General features: G+C 53.3%; 1 protein-coding gene across 5 annotated transcripts in view; it reads left to right on the top strand.

Moving 5' to 3' along the window:
• TOM1L2 (target of myb1 like 2 membrane trafficking protein) overlaps positions 1 to 18,670 on the top strand; it is a 109,148-nt gene that overhangs the window by 70,028 nt on the left and 20,450 nt on the right. For all 5 annotated transcript variants that reach the window (XM_045526878.1, XM_045526879.1, XM_045526883.1 and 2 more), the window contains exons 5-8: positions 5,163 to 5,297; positions 6,778 to 6,936; positions 9,930 to 10,046; positions 18,347 to 18,480. In XM_045526878.1, coding sequence (XP_045382834.1) covers positions 5,163 to 5,297; positions 6,778 to 6,936; positions 9,930 to 10,046; positions 18,347 to 18,480 — 545 coding nt within the window. The remainder of the gene's footprint in view (positions 1 to 5,162; positions 5,298 to 6,777; positions 6,937 to 9,929; positions 10,047 to 18,346; positions 18,481 to 18,670) is intronic.

Genomic DNA, 18,670 nt, shown 5'->3' with positions numbered 1-18,670 from the left:
AAGCTCCCTAGAGAGTCTGATAATTTCTTCTGGGAGAGAAAGTACTGCTCCCGCCATGAAGCAAGAATGGGGTGGTTGGGGGGGTGACAGAGCCCTCGCTTTCTTGCCAGCCTGTAAGTAGGTAGCAGGCTATCTCATAAATACAGCTAGACTGTGCTGGGTGTGGTGGCTCACACCTGTAATCCCAGCACTTTGGGAGGCTGAGGAAGGATTGCTTGAGGCTAGGAGTTTGATACCAGCCTGGGCCACATAGTGTGACCCCATCTCTATAAAAAAAATAAGAAAAAATTAGCCAGGCATGATAGCCTGAGCCTGTAGTTCCAGCTAGTTGGGAGCGGCTGAGCCAGAAGGATCACTTGAGCCCAGGAGTTCAAGGCTACAGTGAGGTATGATCATGCCACTGCCTTCCAGCCTGGGCAACAGAGCGAGACTGTCTTAAATGGATGAATGAATGATTGAAAAAAATATGGCTAGACTGAAAAGAGGTTCAGCTAAATGTGTGGGTGCCAGAGCAGTAACAGAGTCTTCCTCACCATCCTTGGTATGAGGATGCTGTTGGTACTCTTCTAAGCCCTGCTGCCTGGGAAGTGGGGCTCGGTCAGTCCCAGCCCTGCCTTCAGGGAGCTAGCAGTTGAACAGGAGAAACTAAGGTTTGCAAGTGACAGAGGGCCAGGGCCTAGCCAGGAAGGACTTGAACCAGCTTTTGATTATTTGGGGATGGGATGCAACCCTAAGCTTTCCATTCCAGGAAAGTAGATTGACCATACTGGCACTTGAAAAGCTTTCAAGGTGAAGGGGCTGCACAGGTGGACCCCAACAGCCCCTCCTGCCCATGGAGCATGGCTGGGGCTCCTGGCAGAGGTGGAACCCATGGTTCTGATCACCGGCCACTGGCCTGGGCCCACCTCCCCTTTGGCTGCCCCTGAGGATGGAAGCAGGGCTGCAGCAGGTTGAAGGGCAGGAGGGAGGTTGGGCTCCAGACCACCTTTCCTGAAGTCTCCCTGTGCCTATAGGGAGAGGCGTGGCAGAGCTGGTCCTGGCACATCTGCCTGTCCCAGCCCACCTCCCTGAGTCCCTTCCTTGAGTGTGATCACAGGCATGGCTAGCTTAGGATTGGCCACCGAAGTGGCATTTCCAGTGGTACATGTTTGCCTTCAGCAGTCCCCTGGGCCAACTGTAAAGAGAACCCAGCTGATGTCCAGCCTTCCCCCCTCCCCCCCCACCGCCGCATTCCATCCCTTTCCACTTGGAGGCTTTCCGTGCCTTCCGGCTGCCCTCCAGCCATCTGTAGCTACCCCAGCTCTCCCCAAAATTCAATGCTTCAGGCTTATGTGCTCCAGAGGGCCCTGCCCATCAGAACGCGCAATGAAGACTGCCCTCTGCTTTCCCCGAGACCCAGCCCAGTCATGGCTCTGGGACTGTTTACCGACTGGGGTGTGAGGCCCCACAGGCATCTGCCCTCTGGAGGAAGCCGGTCTCCCTGGCAGGGTGGGTGGGAAGAGCCGAGCAGCCTGGTTAGCCACTCACTGACTCTTGCTCCCGGCCCTGGACTACCAAAGGCACCACTTCCGGCAGCGTCCGGCTTTCATCCTATTTCCACCCAGCCCCTCAGCTGCTCTTTTGGCTTGCGTTCCTTTTTGTTTGCTCATGTTAAGTCGTATTTGTTGAGAAGATAACAAGGATATTCCTGCTCTGTGTCATCCTTCAGCTTTTCCCTTGAACTTGTTTTCAGGAACAGAAATGGTGTCATCCTGGTAGAGTAACCTCAGAGTGGTCACGCCTTCCCTGTACCCTGCCCCGAGCCCCAGCAATAAAGCCTAAAAACACTCTTTCCACGGAAGAAAGTGAGCTGACGGGTGGGGATGGGAGTGGGGCAGGAGGGCCGGGAGGAGCTGGAGGTGTGTTCTGTGAAGGTGGCAGAGACCTGGTGGCTGGGCCCTGGCCACATTCTGTGTGGACAGTGGCTCTGCAGGGACCCTGTCACTGGGAACAGGAAGTTGGGCCTGGAAACATAAGCAGAAAATGACAGAAGGCTTCTTTTACCCAAAGGCATAACAGAACTCAGAGTTTAAATCAGCAGTTGTTTATTGATCTGAAATTTGCTGATTCAAAACTTTGTCAAACTTTGAGGGATACAGAAATGAATAGGATATGGTTTATGTTTGTGTAAGGTTTCAGTCTGGGGTTTGGTATATAATCCAAAGGAATGAAGGAGATAAAAATGTAAATTGATCTCTTCTTTTTTCCTCCTCATTAGACCTTCCTCTGGGTCTTTCAACCCCCTAATCCTGTAGCCGCAGGCAGGAAAAGAGGGAATTATATAAAGAGCATGGCTTCCAGGGAGGTGGCCACTCGGCCATTAACTGGCTAGCTCTTGTGACAGTCCTCAGAGGGTGCCCGTGCTGCCACGTCACTTTGCTTTCTGAGAAGGTGGCTCTTGGGGTGGGCAGCCTGTCCCGCCCACCTGCTGCTCCTGGGCTTCAGGTTAGGGACCCTGAGGCTCACCGCATCTCCCCTGGAAAGCGTCCTCAGCTGGGTCAGCCTTCCAGGGGCCCTCCTTCATCACTGTCACTTCGGTCTATTGACAGCCTAAATGGCCATCTTTCCTCTGTTCTCTGAAGTAGGAAAATAGGATGCTTAGTAACCGTGAGAGCAGAATTCAGTTTAACCTGACAAATATTGATGGACTGCCTTCTCTGGGCGAGGGCGAGAGACTCGATGTGTGCCTTCAGTAGGTGTCTGACCTGTTGGGGAGGGAGACGGGAGCACCCTTTTTTAGGCACGTCCCAAGAAGATGCTAGGGACACATGGCATCTCTGGGTTTCTCCCATCTCTGCATTTTCACATCTGACTGTTCCTTTAAAGCCCCGCCCCCACACCCCATTTGTTCCTCTGTTGGTGTCAGAATCGTGTTCGTAGGAGATTGCTGTCACAAACATATGCTCTGTTAGCAGCCACCTCACCCAGACTGCACAGGGGTCCCAGACAGGGGTTGGAATCATGGCAGGTGGGAAGGGGGTGCATTAGCCAAGACTGCTTGGTTGCAAATAACAGATGCCAACTCCAGCTTGCATAGGCAAAGAGGAGAGTGTGTCATAAGGCAGGGCCTCCCAGAAGCTCAGATCACCCAGACTAGGGGTGTGACTGGGCCTGGGAAGGGACAGAAGGGATCACAAAGGCTCTCCAGATCCTCTTCTGCATGTCTGCACCTCTGAACATGCCAGCTGCTCCTTTTCCAGAACATAGGCTGTCTGTGCTCCCCGTCCTGGGCTTGCACGTGGCTGCCGCCCAGGGCCCACAGTTGTAGTGGATAGTTCTCCTGGGACTGAGCTCCTGGGAGGAGGAGCATCTGATTGGCCCAACTTGGAATATGCATTCCCCACCCCCCAGGTGCAGGCACAGCTGGGGGGCTGCCTCTGTGAGCATGGGGGCAGCAGAATGCCTTAGAAGAACAGGCCCCAAGAAAGTATCCTCTGACTGGAGAGAACCACCATGGTTCTTTCATCGTCATTCCCATTATCTCAAATTTGACTTGGGTAGAGCAAGTTGAATTGAAAGAGATCCCTAGAGCTGTTTGTACTCCCGGGTACAGAGGCATGAAGTGGCACCAGAAAGAATTGCCATGTGTTCTTCCCCAGCCTCCCACGGTGGGCTGTGAGGCTGGTCTTTAGACTCTAAAGTCAGGACCCTAAACTAAAATGCTGGAGCCACAGGACTCGCTGGATTTTGAAGCAGGCAGAGGCAGCCAGGGCAGCTGGCAGGGGCGGGGCTGTGGGGAGCTCCCTGGGGAGCCTGCAGGTAGCTGGGCCTTCCAGACAGCCCTCCGCTGCACCTTCTTCGCCCTCCTCAGAATCCAGAAGGAAGGGCTGGCCAAGATGAGCTGTCCTGATCCAGGGTGTCAAATCCCTGAGCATGCAAATTAACAAAGTGCATCAGGGAGAAAGCCAGGCTGACAACACTGTTTGTAGTAAGTGGATGCATCGGTTGTAATTAAGAAGGCTTTTTGGAAAGTGACCTTTTAACTTCACATGGGTCTGTTGGTTAGAGATAGAGTTTCTGTGGCTGCCTCAGGATTGGTTGGAACGCATTGCTGGAGCCAGGGAGGCAGTTAAACGCTGTAACGACGACAGACTTGGCAATGGAGCACGGGCACGAGAGGCTCTGCCACCTCCGCTGGGTATGTACGGTGACCGGGACAGCACGGGAAAGGCTGGGTCCCATTTCTGGGGAGCCCTTTGGATGTGCTGCTTTTTCTGATACATTCTGTAACTTCCAAAGAACAGAATATTAAATTTTTTTTAAGAGTTTCACGAGTCAATGAAAATGATAATCTTTTTGAACTTTTACTCTTTCCTGTCTGTGTTGTGTTTTCGTTTAAGAGAATCTAGTGGTCATGCTGTCCAGTGGATTTTTTTGGTTTGGGCACATGTATGTTGGCATTGTTGGTAGCACGACATAATGGAAGAAGCTTGGGGCAGGGAGCAGCACCCCTAGGGGTCAGCTCCCCGGCCACAGAACCGCAGTCATCTCACCTGCCATTGAGGGGCTGGGCTAGGCAATCTTGGCTTTCGTGGCCTCTGATCTACTGCGGAAACCTGGAGTTAGCTTTTATTTCATGTCACACATCAATTTCCCCTCTCCTTTCTGCTCATTTGCCCACGGTTCCCAATTCCACTGATGGAGGCTCTCAGGGCAGAGTGCGGTAATGACTGTTAATGACCGTGTGCGCAGACCCGCCGTAGCTCCTGCACAGAGGGTGGGCATCCTACCACTAGGTGATGAGGCTGTGCCTTCCACCCCCTTCAGCTAAACAGCCCCAGCAATTGATTTCCTTGTGATTAGGGAAATGCCTGCTTTTTAGGATGCGCCACAGTGCTTAGGTGTTATTTCTCTGTCTCTTCTCCAAGGAAATACATGCTGAATTAAGTTTTGTGTTTTCGTTCACGCTCAGCAGCACCACTGAAAGCCAGGATTTCACCAGCTGTGTCGTGGCAGCAATTGCAGGAGGAGAGGAACAGAATAAGTTCTGCCAGTGCAATTTGCATTCGTGCGTAGGAGAGCATTGGTCCCTAGGAGAGGACGTGGGCTGCTTTGGATTTTCAGGCAGTGTGACAGCCCTTGGAGAGAAATGCTTCCTAACAGGCCTTCTTCTGTCCTCCCAGGCCTGGGCTGATGCCTTTCGGAGCAGTCCTGACCTCACTGGTGTCGTGCACATATACGAGGAGCTGAAGAGGAAAGGGGTTGAATTCCCCATGGCAGACTTGGACGCTCTGTCTCCCATACACACGCCACAGCGGGTAAGCTTCCAGTTGGCATTTTCTAGGGAGACCTACTGCAGAACAGGCCAGCCAGGCCACTGCCACCACCCTTCTGCTGCTCCCTTTGAATTATTCAGCTTGTCATCATGCTTTCTTAAAGCTCCAGGGCATTCCTTTTTAATAACAAGGGGAATGCAGGAGTGAGACAGCTGGTTGACTGGTCATTAAGTGGCGGCAGTGTCTCCCCCACCCCCACCTTCCCCTGTTTTCACCCTGACCGGGGAAGAACATGATAGCGGGATCAGTTCAGAGTTTTCATGGAAATAGCTGCCTGGGCGGAGCCATCCTGTGGGGGTCGTTAGCACCTGCTTTTCAGAGGCCCACACAATCAGTGGGGGAATCCTGTCTCCATTCCCCCAGGATCCCCACCGGAACACCTCAGAGCAATGTAGACAGTCGACATCACTAACAGGGGCAAAGAGCAGCTTTCTAGTTTTTGAGTGGTACAAGTCAAATGGATCTAAAATTTATTTTGAGCTATGAGCATTCAGCATCAATCCAGACATCCTTGGATTCCATCAGCCTTGGGATTCAAAGCCCAGGAAAGGCTCATTTAGCGGCATCTGCTGAAGCTCTTACGGTGCCAACTCAAGGGCTGCGGATGGCACAGCTCTGTGCTTCAGGATTAAAAGCTTGCAGGCCGTGCCATTCACGGTGTTGCTGGGAATCAGCTCCATTCCCAGCCCAGGGGGAGAGAACCAGGAAAGCTCCAAGAAGTGGGAGAGGCACCTCGTCCCAGTACACCTCACTTGCCAGCCCCCACTGCCCATCTCTGAAATGTGGGCCTCGAGAAGGACCGCATGTCTGTGCACATCTCTCGTGGGGACACGTGAGTTAATGGTCTAGAGGTTATCTGAGATGCCCAGAGGGAAAGCACAAGGAATTGCACTTTCCAAAGCCTTAGTCTCATCATGATCCCTCCAAACCATGTACTATGCTTTGTGAAATAAACATAACCTGTTTTATTCTTCTAATAATGACAGAGCAGTGTTGCTGTTCCTATAATTACAAAGAACATTCAGTAAATTGCATAATAACTATTTATATTAGTCTACTTGTAAAGGCCAAAACATAATCTTATGGTACCAAATAAGGATTCATGATTAGCAAAACCTAATAACAGCCCTCCCTTCACTCGGATCCTGAGGTGGTCTTAGTAGTGGGAGCCGTGAGCAGAGCACTCACAGAGCGCTCTTGGCCTTGCCTGCTGGAGTTGCTTTGTTGTCTGCCGCACACCCCGTGTGAGGTAAGTAGAGGGAAGAGCCGCTGGTAGCCCCCTTCCTGGATGGAGAGGCTGGGCTCAGCGGGCTCCGCGAGCCTCCCCAGGGCAGCAGCAGGGCTGGGCCCCCACCCTCTCCACGGGCAGCTCTGCCGGGAAGTGCTGCCCAGGTGGGGTAGGTGCCAGGCCCAGCTTGCAGGCAGCCCAAGTGAACAGAGGACTTTGTTGTTGCCCTGCTAGAGCGTCCCTGAAGTGGATCCAGCCACGACCATGCCCAGGTCGCAATCACAGCAGAAGACGAGTGCCGGCTCCTATTCCTCGCCGCCTCCTGCTCCCTACTCCGCTCCGCAGGCCCCGGCTCTCAGCGTGACTGGCCCCATCACGGCCAACTCAGAACAGGTACTTGCATTCTTCCGGGCCAGAGGCAAGTCAGCTGACCATCCTCACTCATCTTCCCAGGAGACACAGACGGAGGCCTCCCTGGGTCAGGCAGTGTGCTAGGTGTTGGGGACATAGAGATGGAAGGGCCCCGTCCCTGGGGGACACAGATGCCAAGATAGTCACGACCGAGTGTGCTCACACTCCGGTGGGGAGCAGAGCCGAGTGCTCCGTGTTGTGAGCCCTGAGTTGAGCAGTGCCTGGAACGGCTCCCAGGGAGCTGACATGCCGAGGGTCCTGAAGCAGGTGAGGCCTCATGCACAGCAGTGGCTTGGGCACAGCAGAGGCACGGGGCTCTCTCAGGGAGAAGCAGGTGGCTTGACTGGAGAGCAGGTGCCTATGGAGGGCCGGGGTCAGGGAGGAAATAGTGGCAGAAAGTGAGGCCAAAAGCACAGAAGCGCAGCCGAGTTGCAAACAGGCTTGTCTGTCACGCAGAGGCTTAGATTTGTCCTGTAAGAAATGTCAGCTGTCAGAGGGGAGTGCCCCCATCAGCGAAGCACCAGTGGAGTTGGAGGCTACACTCAGGGAGGCCTTCCTGCAGCGCACGCACTTCCTGCTTCTGTCCCAGAGCTGTCCCCCTTCCCTCGTTCCTCCCTGATAAGCTAATGCAGTTTTAACCCCAAACTGGATTTTTTAGATGAGTGGTGGAGATTGCTCTTTAGATGAACCTATAGAAAGAATTCCCTTTAGTTAAAATTTGAGAATTGGTCAGACTTGAAAAAAAATCTATCCAGTGCTTATATTTTCAAAATCCTTATTTACTATTTGTGACAATGGCACGATTATGGAACCTCATGCAATTGTGTGTAGGTGATGGCAGTGTCGTGTCGGGGCCATGTCCTTTTTGCCTCTCTGCTAGCGGTGCGAGCAGGAGAAGTGAACTCGAGGTCACACAGGCCTGGCCACGAGCCCCCACCCTGCTACTCACTGTGAGGCTTCAGCTGGGACGTTTAACCTCAGTCTCCTGTCAGTGAACAGGTGACCCTTCCCTCCTACCCCACAGGGCAGCCGTGGGCTTGACAGGCAGATAGGAGGGGTCGCCGTGCTAGCCACCCAGGTGTGCTTCTGGGGGAGGAGGTCCGGACCCGCAGCTGACGCATGGGGTTTGCGGTAACTATGGCCTGCTTCACTGATCTCTGCCCTTCCTCGTTACCCACAACGGCCAAAAAGGGAAACTATGGGAAGAGAAGATCTTTTAGGGGCACACTGTCCCTTTCTGCTCCGAGGGAAGGCAGAAGGTGTTCAAAGTTGGACAGTCACCGGGCAGCGGGTGCTGGGGAAAGGCCCTCCCAGTGGCCAGAGCAGTCGAGAGGAGAACGTGGAACGGGTGAGACGTGGTGGTGCGGGATGCCCTTGTCCCCGGGGGGGACGGAAGCAGAGGCAGACAGGTAGGCGTCCAGCCTGGCCGAGAAGCCCTAAGGCTTTAGAGCCCTCGTGGTCACAAACTGTAGCGTTTCTGGGTCTTCCTCGCCAGAAACTTCTTTTCATCCAAGACTTTGGAGGAGACCCCTGGGCCACCCAGCAGGCAGAGCCAGAGACTGACCAGAGCCTCTTGGGACCTAGACCATCTCCCCGGCTGAGCACTGATTGAGGTCCCTGTGCTGAGGGTACAGAACTGAACCCAGCAGAGTTCCTGCCCTGAGGAGCTCCGGGTCTGTTGAGGGAGCCCACCAGCTCGGGGCAGCTGAGGCCGGGCAGTGCGTGGGGGCCAGAGGGAGGAGGTGGGAGTGGTCACATCGACCTCGGGATGGCCGGGGAGAGTCGGAGAAGGCTTCGCTGAGAAGACGCGCTGCTCTAGCTGGAGCATGTGCGGGAAGAGCGACGTCACAATTCTGCTCTCTGGACACTGGAGCAGGAACGAGGCCGTACTGTACAGTAGAGGGCACCCGCGTGAGCCAGGCCCTGTGCGAGCACTCACAGCAGCCCTGTGAGGTGTGGTTTATTACCACCTTTCCACAGGCGAGGAAACTGCAGCTCAGAGAGATCCAGGTGCGTCTCTGGATGCTGCTGCTGCTGCTATAGAGACCCCAGCGAACCTCAGGGTGCTCGCTGCGTCTTCCAGGGCTCTTCCAGTGTCATGGGGCAGTCCCTGACATCCGCCCGGCATGGACTGGTCTCCCATCATTGTGTGATAGGACAGATGGGCATTGCTGTGCAGATTCTTCTTGGTGCCTCACTGTGTGCCAGGCGGGTCCCTGTGATTTCTGCAGATGCCTTGGGTGGGGGGTTATGAGAGTGGAGGAGCTGATTGGAACCACTGGGCTGGAGACTGAGGGTAGAAGGTGTCACTGATGCAGGAGGGGAGGGTCAGGCCTTGGCCCAGCTCCTGGCTTTGAGGAGCACCAATGGATGGGCAGGTCGGGTATTTTTCAAGGGGTCGTCTTACCAGGTAGGGAGCTGGGTGGAGATGGGGTCTCCACTGTGGTCTTCTCCTGCTCTCCCTCTCTCATCCTTGCCATATCTGAAAAGTGCTGTTGGCACTGGCCAGCCTCTCAGAGCATCATAGTATTTAGATGATAAAATTCCTGGGGGCGGAGTCTGTAACTCTCAGGTTTGTAGAATAGGACTTCAGCCCCAGGGGATCTCAGCCCTGCTGCCCTCCCACACTTGCATTTTAAAAAGCAGGAACGGAGGCCCTGAGAGGTTAAGTTCCTGCTCAAGGTGCTGCCGCCGGAGGCCGAGATGGAGAGCCGGCGTGGTGCGCTGTGGACCTGGCATCTTCGCGGCATAGCGCTGCCTCGGCGTCACGGGCAGAGGCACAGTGACAGGCTGTTGTGGCCATTGCCCTGGCAGGCAGGCTGGGGAGAGATAAGGCGGCCTGTACAGTGTGTACTCCGAAGGGTGGCCTAGATTCCCAGTGAGGGGACTGCCACCAGCCTGGGGAGCCAGCTGGTTCTGACGTTCCAGGTGCGTGACTGACTTTCCTTCCTGCTTTCCTCTCCCGGCCCCGACAGATCGCCAGGCTGCGGAGTGAACTGGATGTTGTTCGAGGGAACACTAAAGTCATGTCTGAGATGTTAACAGAAATGGTCCCCGGACAGGAGGACTCGTCTGATCTGGAGTTGCTGCAGGTGAGGAGAGACTCATCTTTGGAAGCACAAGGCCTGGTGGCAGGCCCCACTCGGGGACACAGTGTGAGGAGGGATGGGCCCAGGGGCCTTGTTGTTGACAGGGACTAAGTCCACGTGGACCACACTCAGCCTCGTGTTGCCTAGGGACAGGTAGAAGCCGTTATCGCCATCACTCTTATAGCCAGTGACCTGGAAGGTGGAGAAAGGATACTGTGAATGCAGGTGGCCGATCTTTTCATTGTGGGGTGAGGTGCTTGAGTGAATAGGTTAGGAGCCAGACTGGCTCGGCGACCTGGTGTGAATGTGGTGACCTGGCGTGAGTGCCCTGTGACGTGCCTGCTGCTGCTGCTGTTTTGTCCAGCTCTCGTCAGTGTTGGCCCCTGAGTGCCACACCTCCCACCTTGCTCCTGGCACACACTCGCTGTCGGTGAAGGCCCCGCCCTTTAGGAGTACCCCTGCCTGGGGTGGCTCAGCCTGGTCCCCAGCTGCGTCTTGTAGTGGCCCTTCCTGCTCCTGTGGGGGTGGGTGAGGGTGGGTGGAGACCTGCTCTGGGCCTTACACCCAGCACAGCGCACCAGGCACGGAGATGTGCGTGTGGGCTGCGGCCCCTGCTCTGGAGGAACTCAGCTTTGTGCAGGGGATGGACTGGAAAACAGCGCATCTCCATGTCACTACCTCTGGCTGCTCCAAGATGAGTACCCTTGGCCTGGCCCCAGTGAGGAGCCCCAAGTGGCCTCTCCCTCGCTCCCAGACCTCACTCCTGACACCTGCGTCAGACCGGGATTGCCTCGGCTCAGCAGGTCCGGCTGAACATGCGCTGCACTCCACGGGCCCCAGCCTCCCTTCGGTGCATGTCATTGGCCGCCGCTCCCAGCTGCGGGAGGGCTCTGCCGGCAGTAGCCAGATGCACAGGAATCTGAGGTCAGTCCAGAAACTGAGAGGGCCTCTTGAGGCAGCTTTGTGCTGTGTCAGCGTCGGAATTCCTGCTGACAGGGGGGTTTGCTCGGACAGAGCTGAGCTCCTGGCAGCAGGGGATGTTTTGAACAAAGCCAAGATGCTTCCAGACAGCCAGAGCAGACCCAGACAGCAGGAATACTCCACAAGCGCGTGCGTGTTTGTGGTGTGTGTGTGTGTGTGTGTGTGTGTGTGTGTGTGTGTGTGTGAGTGACTGCAAGGTTTTTTTTTTTTTTTTTGGTTTTTTGTCTTTCTTTTTTTTAAACAAGCCCATCAGCCAAGACAAACAGAACCTAATCTCCTGGCGTCAGCTCTTAGTTTTCAAAAATAGGTTGCTTCCCATGACGTTTTCCTTCCCTCTGTTTTGTTCCAACTCTGAGCCTACCAGCCCTCACTGCTATCTTATAAATCAAACAGAAAAAGAATGATTCTGGGTGCCAGCAGCAGGCTGTCCTTCCAGCACGGGGGATTCAGAGGTTGGGTAGCACTGGGAACAGCTGTGCACAGACACGGCTCTCCTGGCTGGTGGCCGCACGCCTCAGCCATCCCTGACATCTTCCCTCCTCTTCTTCCCCTGGCAGTTAGAAGCCAGCGGGCAGGTTCTGAGCCACACCGAACAGTGAGCCTTACGCATGGGAAAATGCCACCGCCTGCTTAGAAAGTGCTGGGATCGGAACTCTTCCCCAGGACCCTCCGTCAAGCTGGAGGGCAGCCAGAGTGCTCAGGGCAGAAGCAGTCCAGAGCTCAGAGTGCTGGCCAGGGCCATGGAAAGAAACACATTTGTCACCAACTCAAATGTCTCCACCAACAGACGCTGCTCCCGACTTGAGTATAAATTGCTGGGTAGGAGGCGGAGAGAAGGGGAAGAGAGGTAATTGGTGGTGTCAGGCCTGGAAGCACCGGTGTAGCTGATCATAATTGTGGGCAGGGTATATCCCAGTTGCCTCCTGCGCGTCACGAAACTCTCTCGGGTGTAGCTCCCGCAGCGCAGCCAGCGCGGCAGGGAAGCTTGCTGGTGGGAACGGTTTGCCTGCAGACTCGCGGGTGGGCGGCTGGTCTTTGAGGAGAGGCTGAGGCCGCTCTAGCACCCTGCGCTGTCAGCTTAGCTGGAGCTCCTGAGGGAAGGGCAGGCATGATGCCTGGAGTGAACACAGCAACTCCTCCTCTCAGGCTCTGTGTCAAATCCTTCACTCTCTGAGTTGAGAGAGACCTCCTAGGCAGCTAGTCCCGCTCACACCCGTGCTCAGATTTCCTCTACAGCATCTTATCCAGCACCGCCTGGTCTTCCTCCACATCCCCGAGGACAGGCTGTTCACGGCAGCCCGTGGAGGTACTTCTGTTTCCAACAGCCATCTCAGTTAGACTATGGAAGCAGCACAGGAGGGTAGAGAGAGCACAGGCTTATGAATCACTGGGTTCCTGTCCTTGCCCTCCCACTGAGGAGCTGGGTGACACCAGGCAAGTTACCTGCACTCCCTGAGCCTCCCTCTTGCTCGTCGACTGGAGCGATTACTCTCACCGTGGCAGTGCCTTGCCCAGGGCTGGGCACAGGTGAGGCCTCACAAATTGCAGCTTCCGTGACTATCCTTGGAAAGCCCCTTCACACATTGGGCTAAATTCTGTCTCCCTGTAACTTTGACCGTGGTCTGTCTTCTTACACAACAGAACAAAACTAATTCCTCTTTCACATGGGTAGGTCATTAAATATTTGAAGATTGCCATGAGCCCTGCCCACTGCCCAGTCTCTACGTGGAACAAATGTGGCTGTTGGCAGCCCACCATGGAGATGAACAGGCAGTTCTTCATAAGAGGTGGATGTTGTAAAATGGCAAGCTTCCATCACCTGTAAAAACACTGCTCCCTCTCCTTCCTGCGTGGCTGTTAAGCCATGTCTTCCTCATCCTGTGCATGCACACTTGGGTCTGGACCTGAAATCCAAGACCCCACATTGTCCCTGCTAAAGGGCATGCCCTTAGCTGCTGAAAGCCTGAGTCCAGCTTTCTGGAACTTAAAGATCCTGATTCTGCCATCCAGTGCCTTCTGTCTCTCCTGATTTAGCCTTTCAAGCTTTGTCTTCAATTAATAATAACTTTTAATTAACCTAATGATACCAAAAATGTATGTTCTTTTCTTTTCCTTTTTTTTTTTTTTTTGAGACAGAGTCTCACTGCAGCCTCAAATAAGCGATCCTCCTGCCTCAGCCTCCTGAGCAGCTGGGACTACAGGCATGTGCCACTGTGCCTGGCTGATTTTTCTGGGTTTTTTTTTTTTTTTTTTTTGGTAGAGACAGGGTCTTGCTATGTTACCCAGGCTGGTCTCAAATTCCTGGCCTCAAGTGATCCTCTCACTTTGGCCTCCCAAAGTGCTAGGATCACAGGCGTGAGCCACCACGCTTGTCCAAAATGTATGTTCTTATATGGCCATCCATCAGATATTGTAATAAAATAAGCCCTCCTCCATGTTGTGTCTTCAAGTAACAGATGGTATATCCCCTCTTACTTCTTGCATCTTATTTCAACAAAGACAAAATGGTCAAGGCCGTTTTCTCTAGAGAAATATAGTTTTATTTTACATGTTTAGCTTCATTATTCTCCCTTTCTCATCAACAAAGACTTCTCCCTCCCTTCTTTACAGCAACAGAAAACAGATCTTCAGGATCTTATCCCCTGTTCCTTCAAACTTGCAGAAGGCTCAGAGGAAACCCATAAAGATGATTAAAAGACTGTTTTGTGAGGTGGGGATGAGAATGTTCCTTGAAGAAAAGATAAAGGCATTGGGAATAATTAGACAGAAAAGAGAGGATATTGAATAAGGTGCCCTGGTAGACGCAGGGCTTTTGTACAAGTGACCAGCTGTTCTCCCCTCTGCTGAGAACCAGAGATAGGAGGAGCCCAAAGCTGAAATCTTCGACATTTAGGAAATCCCTGTCCCCACTTTTGTACCATGGGAAGGGTGACCCAAGCAAGCCACAGGCTTTCAGGTGTTTTAGGCCCAGAAGAGAGTTGCTCCATCTGGGTGGTTTGGAGGCGGACGAGGCCGAGGAAGGTCGCCCAGCCGAGCCTGCTGTGGGTCTGGCTGTGATGACTGCATGGATGCCGTGCGGATGGCCAGCTTTCACTGTGGTGGCAGGAATCTTAATATCTGGCCCTCCTCCCACCTCCCGTCTCTTTTCTTTTTCCTTCTTTTTTGAGACTGTAAGTTAAAAGGCTGAAGCCAAGAGTTGGTAAAGCTGCCTCTGTGCAGAGACCCCTGGAGACCCCTGATGCAGAAGCCCCATCCCTGATGCAGGCTCTTGGGGCCTGTCTTTGGGCACAGCTCTGTGGAAAGCCCTCAGGGTGCTCCTGCAGGGCTGGGGCATGGAAGGTTCTGCCTGTGGGGCTGGGGACTGTCTTACCCGACACCCCAGCAAGAAGGCAATGGAAGAGAGGCAGCAAATGCAAGGCCAAAGCAGATGTTTCTGGTGCTTAGAGTTGATGAGATCACTGCCTCCTATACCCTTGGGTCTCGTTCTGCCTCCAAGCCCGGATCACATCAACTCATACTTTCTGCATAGTTTTTTAAAGTAACGGAGTCCTTTCCACTCCAAATAAAATTCTACAGTGAACGACAATGTTTAAAATAGATAAGAGCAGAGCTGCCCTGGCTGCCACTGGGGGTGGGGGACCTGACCCCACGCCGTGGAGGCTGCAGAGGCTGGCACTCTGCGGGACTTCGTGCACCCCCCGCCCCACACCGTACACAGGGACAAGCAGGCCCGGGGAGTGGCGGAGACTCGGAGAGCTTATCCAGGCTTGGGCCACTTGCTCCCCAGCAGCCAGCTGGGGCCTGTGGGGAGACAGAGGTCAGCCCCTCTCTCTCCCACCCGGTGCTTCCTGTGCTGGACATTTGCAAACATACAGCAAAGTAGAAAGAATTTTACAGTGGACATTGTATATTTACCACCTAGATTCTACCATTAACGTTTTATAGAGCGAGACCTGTCTCAATAAAAAAATAATAAAAGTTAACCTAAATCCATGTTCCCTTGTCAGCCCTGAGTAGGTGCTCACTGCGCTTTCATGATGTGTGAGAAATACTATGATTATTTTACGTCATTCCCTTCAGTCCTGGCTGTTGAAATCCTCTACACTTTCTAATGTGATCGCTTCTTTCATAAGTTTGGACATTTTTATTTTGTTTTAATGTTGAGGGCCTGGCCTCACGTTAGAATCACTCGTGGGCACACTTCATTTCTGTAATTAGGGCTTCCGGTGTGTGTTGGTTTTCCTGTGCACTGTCATCGCCCAGTGACTGGGTGTGACTTGTGGCAATCCACTGAGCCCGTGGCAGTTACTGTGTGGCAATCTGTCACTGACGGAGACCCGGCCAGGCTTCGAGGCCCAGGCCAGTTCTCGAGTGCCCCTCTCCTGGCTGGCCTGGGGACGTGAGCCACTTGAAGCAGAATAGAATGGGCATTTTGTACTTTACTCCTCACTGGATATCAGTGACCTCTGCAGTTAATTTCCAGTGTTCGCCTCTTGTTGTCAACCCCAGCACTCGCCTGTATGTGTGTAAATGCTTACTGCTGCTTCAGTGAGGCCTGGGGTGAGTCCTAGAGAGGGAAAACTAGATTCCAGATGGACAGGAATTCCCCATTCTCTGAAGGAAGGGTACTGGGAAGAAGGCTGAGCTTGTGTGGGTAACTGAGACAGGACAGTGATGAGGAGCTGGTGGTTTGGGGAGATCAAGGGTCAAGGTGCTTTAGAGTCAAGGTTCCCACAGACAGCTGAGTGGATACCACAGCTTGACTGCCTTGGACACCTCCTTCCCCCTCCAGCCCCAGCCACGTTCCCACCAGCAGCAGAGATACAGAAAGGGGCCCCTTTCTGCATGTCTGGTGCTGGTGGGAATGTTATCTGGCTGGGCTGCTGTGACCTGAGCTGGTTCCTGGGAGCCATTGTCACCTAAAGCACCTCATTGTGTGTGTGTGGGGAGAGAGAGAGAGAGAGAGAGAGAGAGAGAGAGAGAGAGAGAGAGAGAGAGAGAGAGAGAGAGAGAGAGAAAGAAAGAGAGAGAGAGAGAGATAGATATTGATTGTGAGTGTTGGGTGATTTGCTCAAAGCCTCCTACTCCTAGGGATAACCCTGCCTTCTCCAAAACCTAGGATTGAAGTCTTAGGAAAACCAAGAGTGGGAGTCTGTTCGGAGAGAAATCTGCAGGTCCGGACACTGGGCTTGCTTCCCCATTGACCAAGAGAGACTCACAGCCCCATCCTGGCTGTGCAGAGGACGAGAGCCAGGTAGAACCAAGACAAAGGGCAGCGTTGCCATGGCCAGATAGACAGGGCCCACCAAGGTCAGCCAGAGTCTCCAAAGGAAGCATTTTTTCTTAAGATGAACTCTAGACTCTTGTGTATCCAGCTGCCTAAATCTAGGTCTCCTCTGCCCTGACAAATACAGCTGTCTCTACCCTCAGGGAGGAAGCCCTTGGGTCCTGAGCAGCCGCGGGAAGAGAGACAGCAGAAGCAGACTGTGCAGTCCCCAAAGGCTGATCTGCTCTGTGATGAGCAGGTGCGTCAAAGTCCCTACCTGGCTACTACCTGCAGTATCAGGCCTGGGACACACAGGGCCCTCCAGCAGTGTATGTGAGGGAACACTATCCTGATACCTTGGACTAAGTGTGCATGGGAGGAATGTAATTTGCCTTCATGAATCAATTCTCTCCAAAGCACTTGGAGAGTGCTTCCTGAGTGTCAGCCGCAGGTACTGGGGAAGCAGGGAAGAGAGGCCTTCTCTGTCCTCGAGCAGCTTCAGTCTAGAGGGACAGGCAGATAAGGAGGCCACCCCCACGTGTGAGAGCTGTGTCTCACTCAGGGTGCAGGGAGTATGTGGAAGGGGCGCCTTTGATTCCCCACTTTGCTTGTTTGACCACCTTGGTGTCATGATTCACCAGACAATTGCTGAGCTTGTTCATTGTGTGTGGCTTAGTGCAGGGCTTAAGGGCATCTGTGGGTGGGTAGGTAGGTGACAACAGCCCCTTCAAGGAGTTTATGACCTGGTAGGAGGGAAAGCCTTTGAGCCAAGCTCGCCAGATTATGAGACAAGATGCAGAGCTAAACAGAGATTGCCTGTGTCTGCTATGAATAGATCAGTTATTTCTACCAGAAACGATTTCAAAATGAGGTGGTTTTAAGGCCAAACTATGAGAAGGAGGGACTTCTCCTTCATGCCTTGTTCCCTTACCTCACGGGCTGGTCTGTTCCCTCCAGTGCCCAGGTGGGTGGGTACAGCATCTCATCCTGCTTTAACCCTGTATGGCCCCCTGGGACCTGGAGCTTTGGTCACAGGCAATTCCTGTGGTCACGGATGCCGAGGGGCCAGCCTGGCAGGGTTGCCAGCTCCCTGCTCTGTCCTGTCCTCAGTCTGGCGTACAGGATGGCAAGGAGCCTGGCAGGTAGTTGAGGGAGTTCCACAAGCAAGTTGAAACAAGAGCACTGGTGAGGCTGCCGTTCTAGAGCAGGAAAGGCTTGTGGAAGCCAGGCCACAGTGTGCTAAAGCTCTGTCTTCAGGGGGACGTTGCTTCCCAGGGTAGAGAGGGTTCCGGTGGTGACTGGGAGTGTGTGAATGTCATCTTTGGCCTGCCAGGTGGCTGGGTGGGAGCTTGCCGAGCTTCTGAGACCTCAGCAGGGTGGCAGACAAGCCACCAAAATGTGCCTTATGCAGTCATAAAATACACTCATGCTGTTGCTGGAAATAAACTGATGTTATCTTTTTGGAGGCCTTGTACTATTACCAATTAATATTCTAAGTGACCATACCTTTTCATCCAGAAATTCCGCTGCTAAGGAACCTGTGCTATGGAAGTGCTGGCCCAAGTGTGTAAGCATGTATGTGTACAAATGTTCATGGCTGCATTATTTGGGTTGGCCAAAAAAAGAGAGACCACAACGTAAATGCCCAGCAACAGAAGAATGGGAGACACATTATGATACACACACAAAGGAATGGGGCCGTCTGCACAAAGTGATGGGAAGAGGTATCTGGAATATTTTGTTGAAGAGAAAAAGCAAACTACAAAGAATCACATTGTAATACTTTTAAATATTTATGTAAACATGTGCTTATGTAGACGCAACAGTGTGTCTCTGTGGACGTTTGTCTACTGAAAGAGCACTCCTTTCCTCTGGGGCGGGAGGGCAGACAGTGCGGCAGGACCTTCTGTTTTGTATTCTCCACACGTCTGGTGTTATGAAGACGCATGTACTCCTTTTGTGACTTTTAAGAATCAGTACAAATTTTTTTCAAAGGCAATAGAATGTGACAAAAAGCATACCCAGCGGGCTACCCAGAGGTATGTGTGTTCCCTAGGAGCTGAACAGGACCTGCCGGGCCATGCAGCAGCGCATCGTGGAGCTCATCTCCCGCGTGTCCAACGAGGAGGTCACAGAGGAGTTGCTGCACGTCAACGATGACCTCAACAACGTCTTCCTCCGATATGAGAGGTAGGAGCCAGATTCCCTTTTTTTCCCCCCTTGAAAAGATTGTTGCCGTAACAGGGGGATTTCTTTCATAAACAAAGGAGAGAGAGAGAGAAAGAGAGAGAGAGAGATTAGAGTTGGAAAATACTCATCAGAGATGCTAATTTGTTCCCGGCTGACAGGGAAAATGCTGCTTGTTCTCCTGGGAGCGGAG

This window comes from Lemur catta, chromosome 15 (genome assembly GCF_020740605.2).
Source record: "Lemur catta isolate mLemCat1 chromosome 15, mLemCat1.pri, whole genome shotgun sequence".
NCBI lineage: Eukaryota > Metazoa > Chordata > Mammalia > Primates > Lemuridae > Lemur > Lemur catta.
This window is presented reverse-complemented; position numbering and strand designations above follow the sequence as displayed.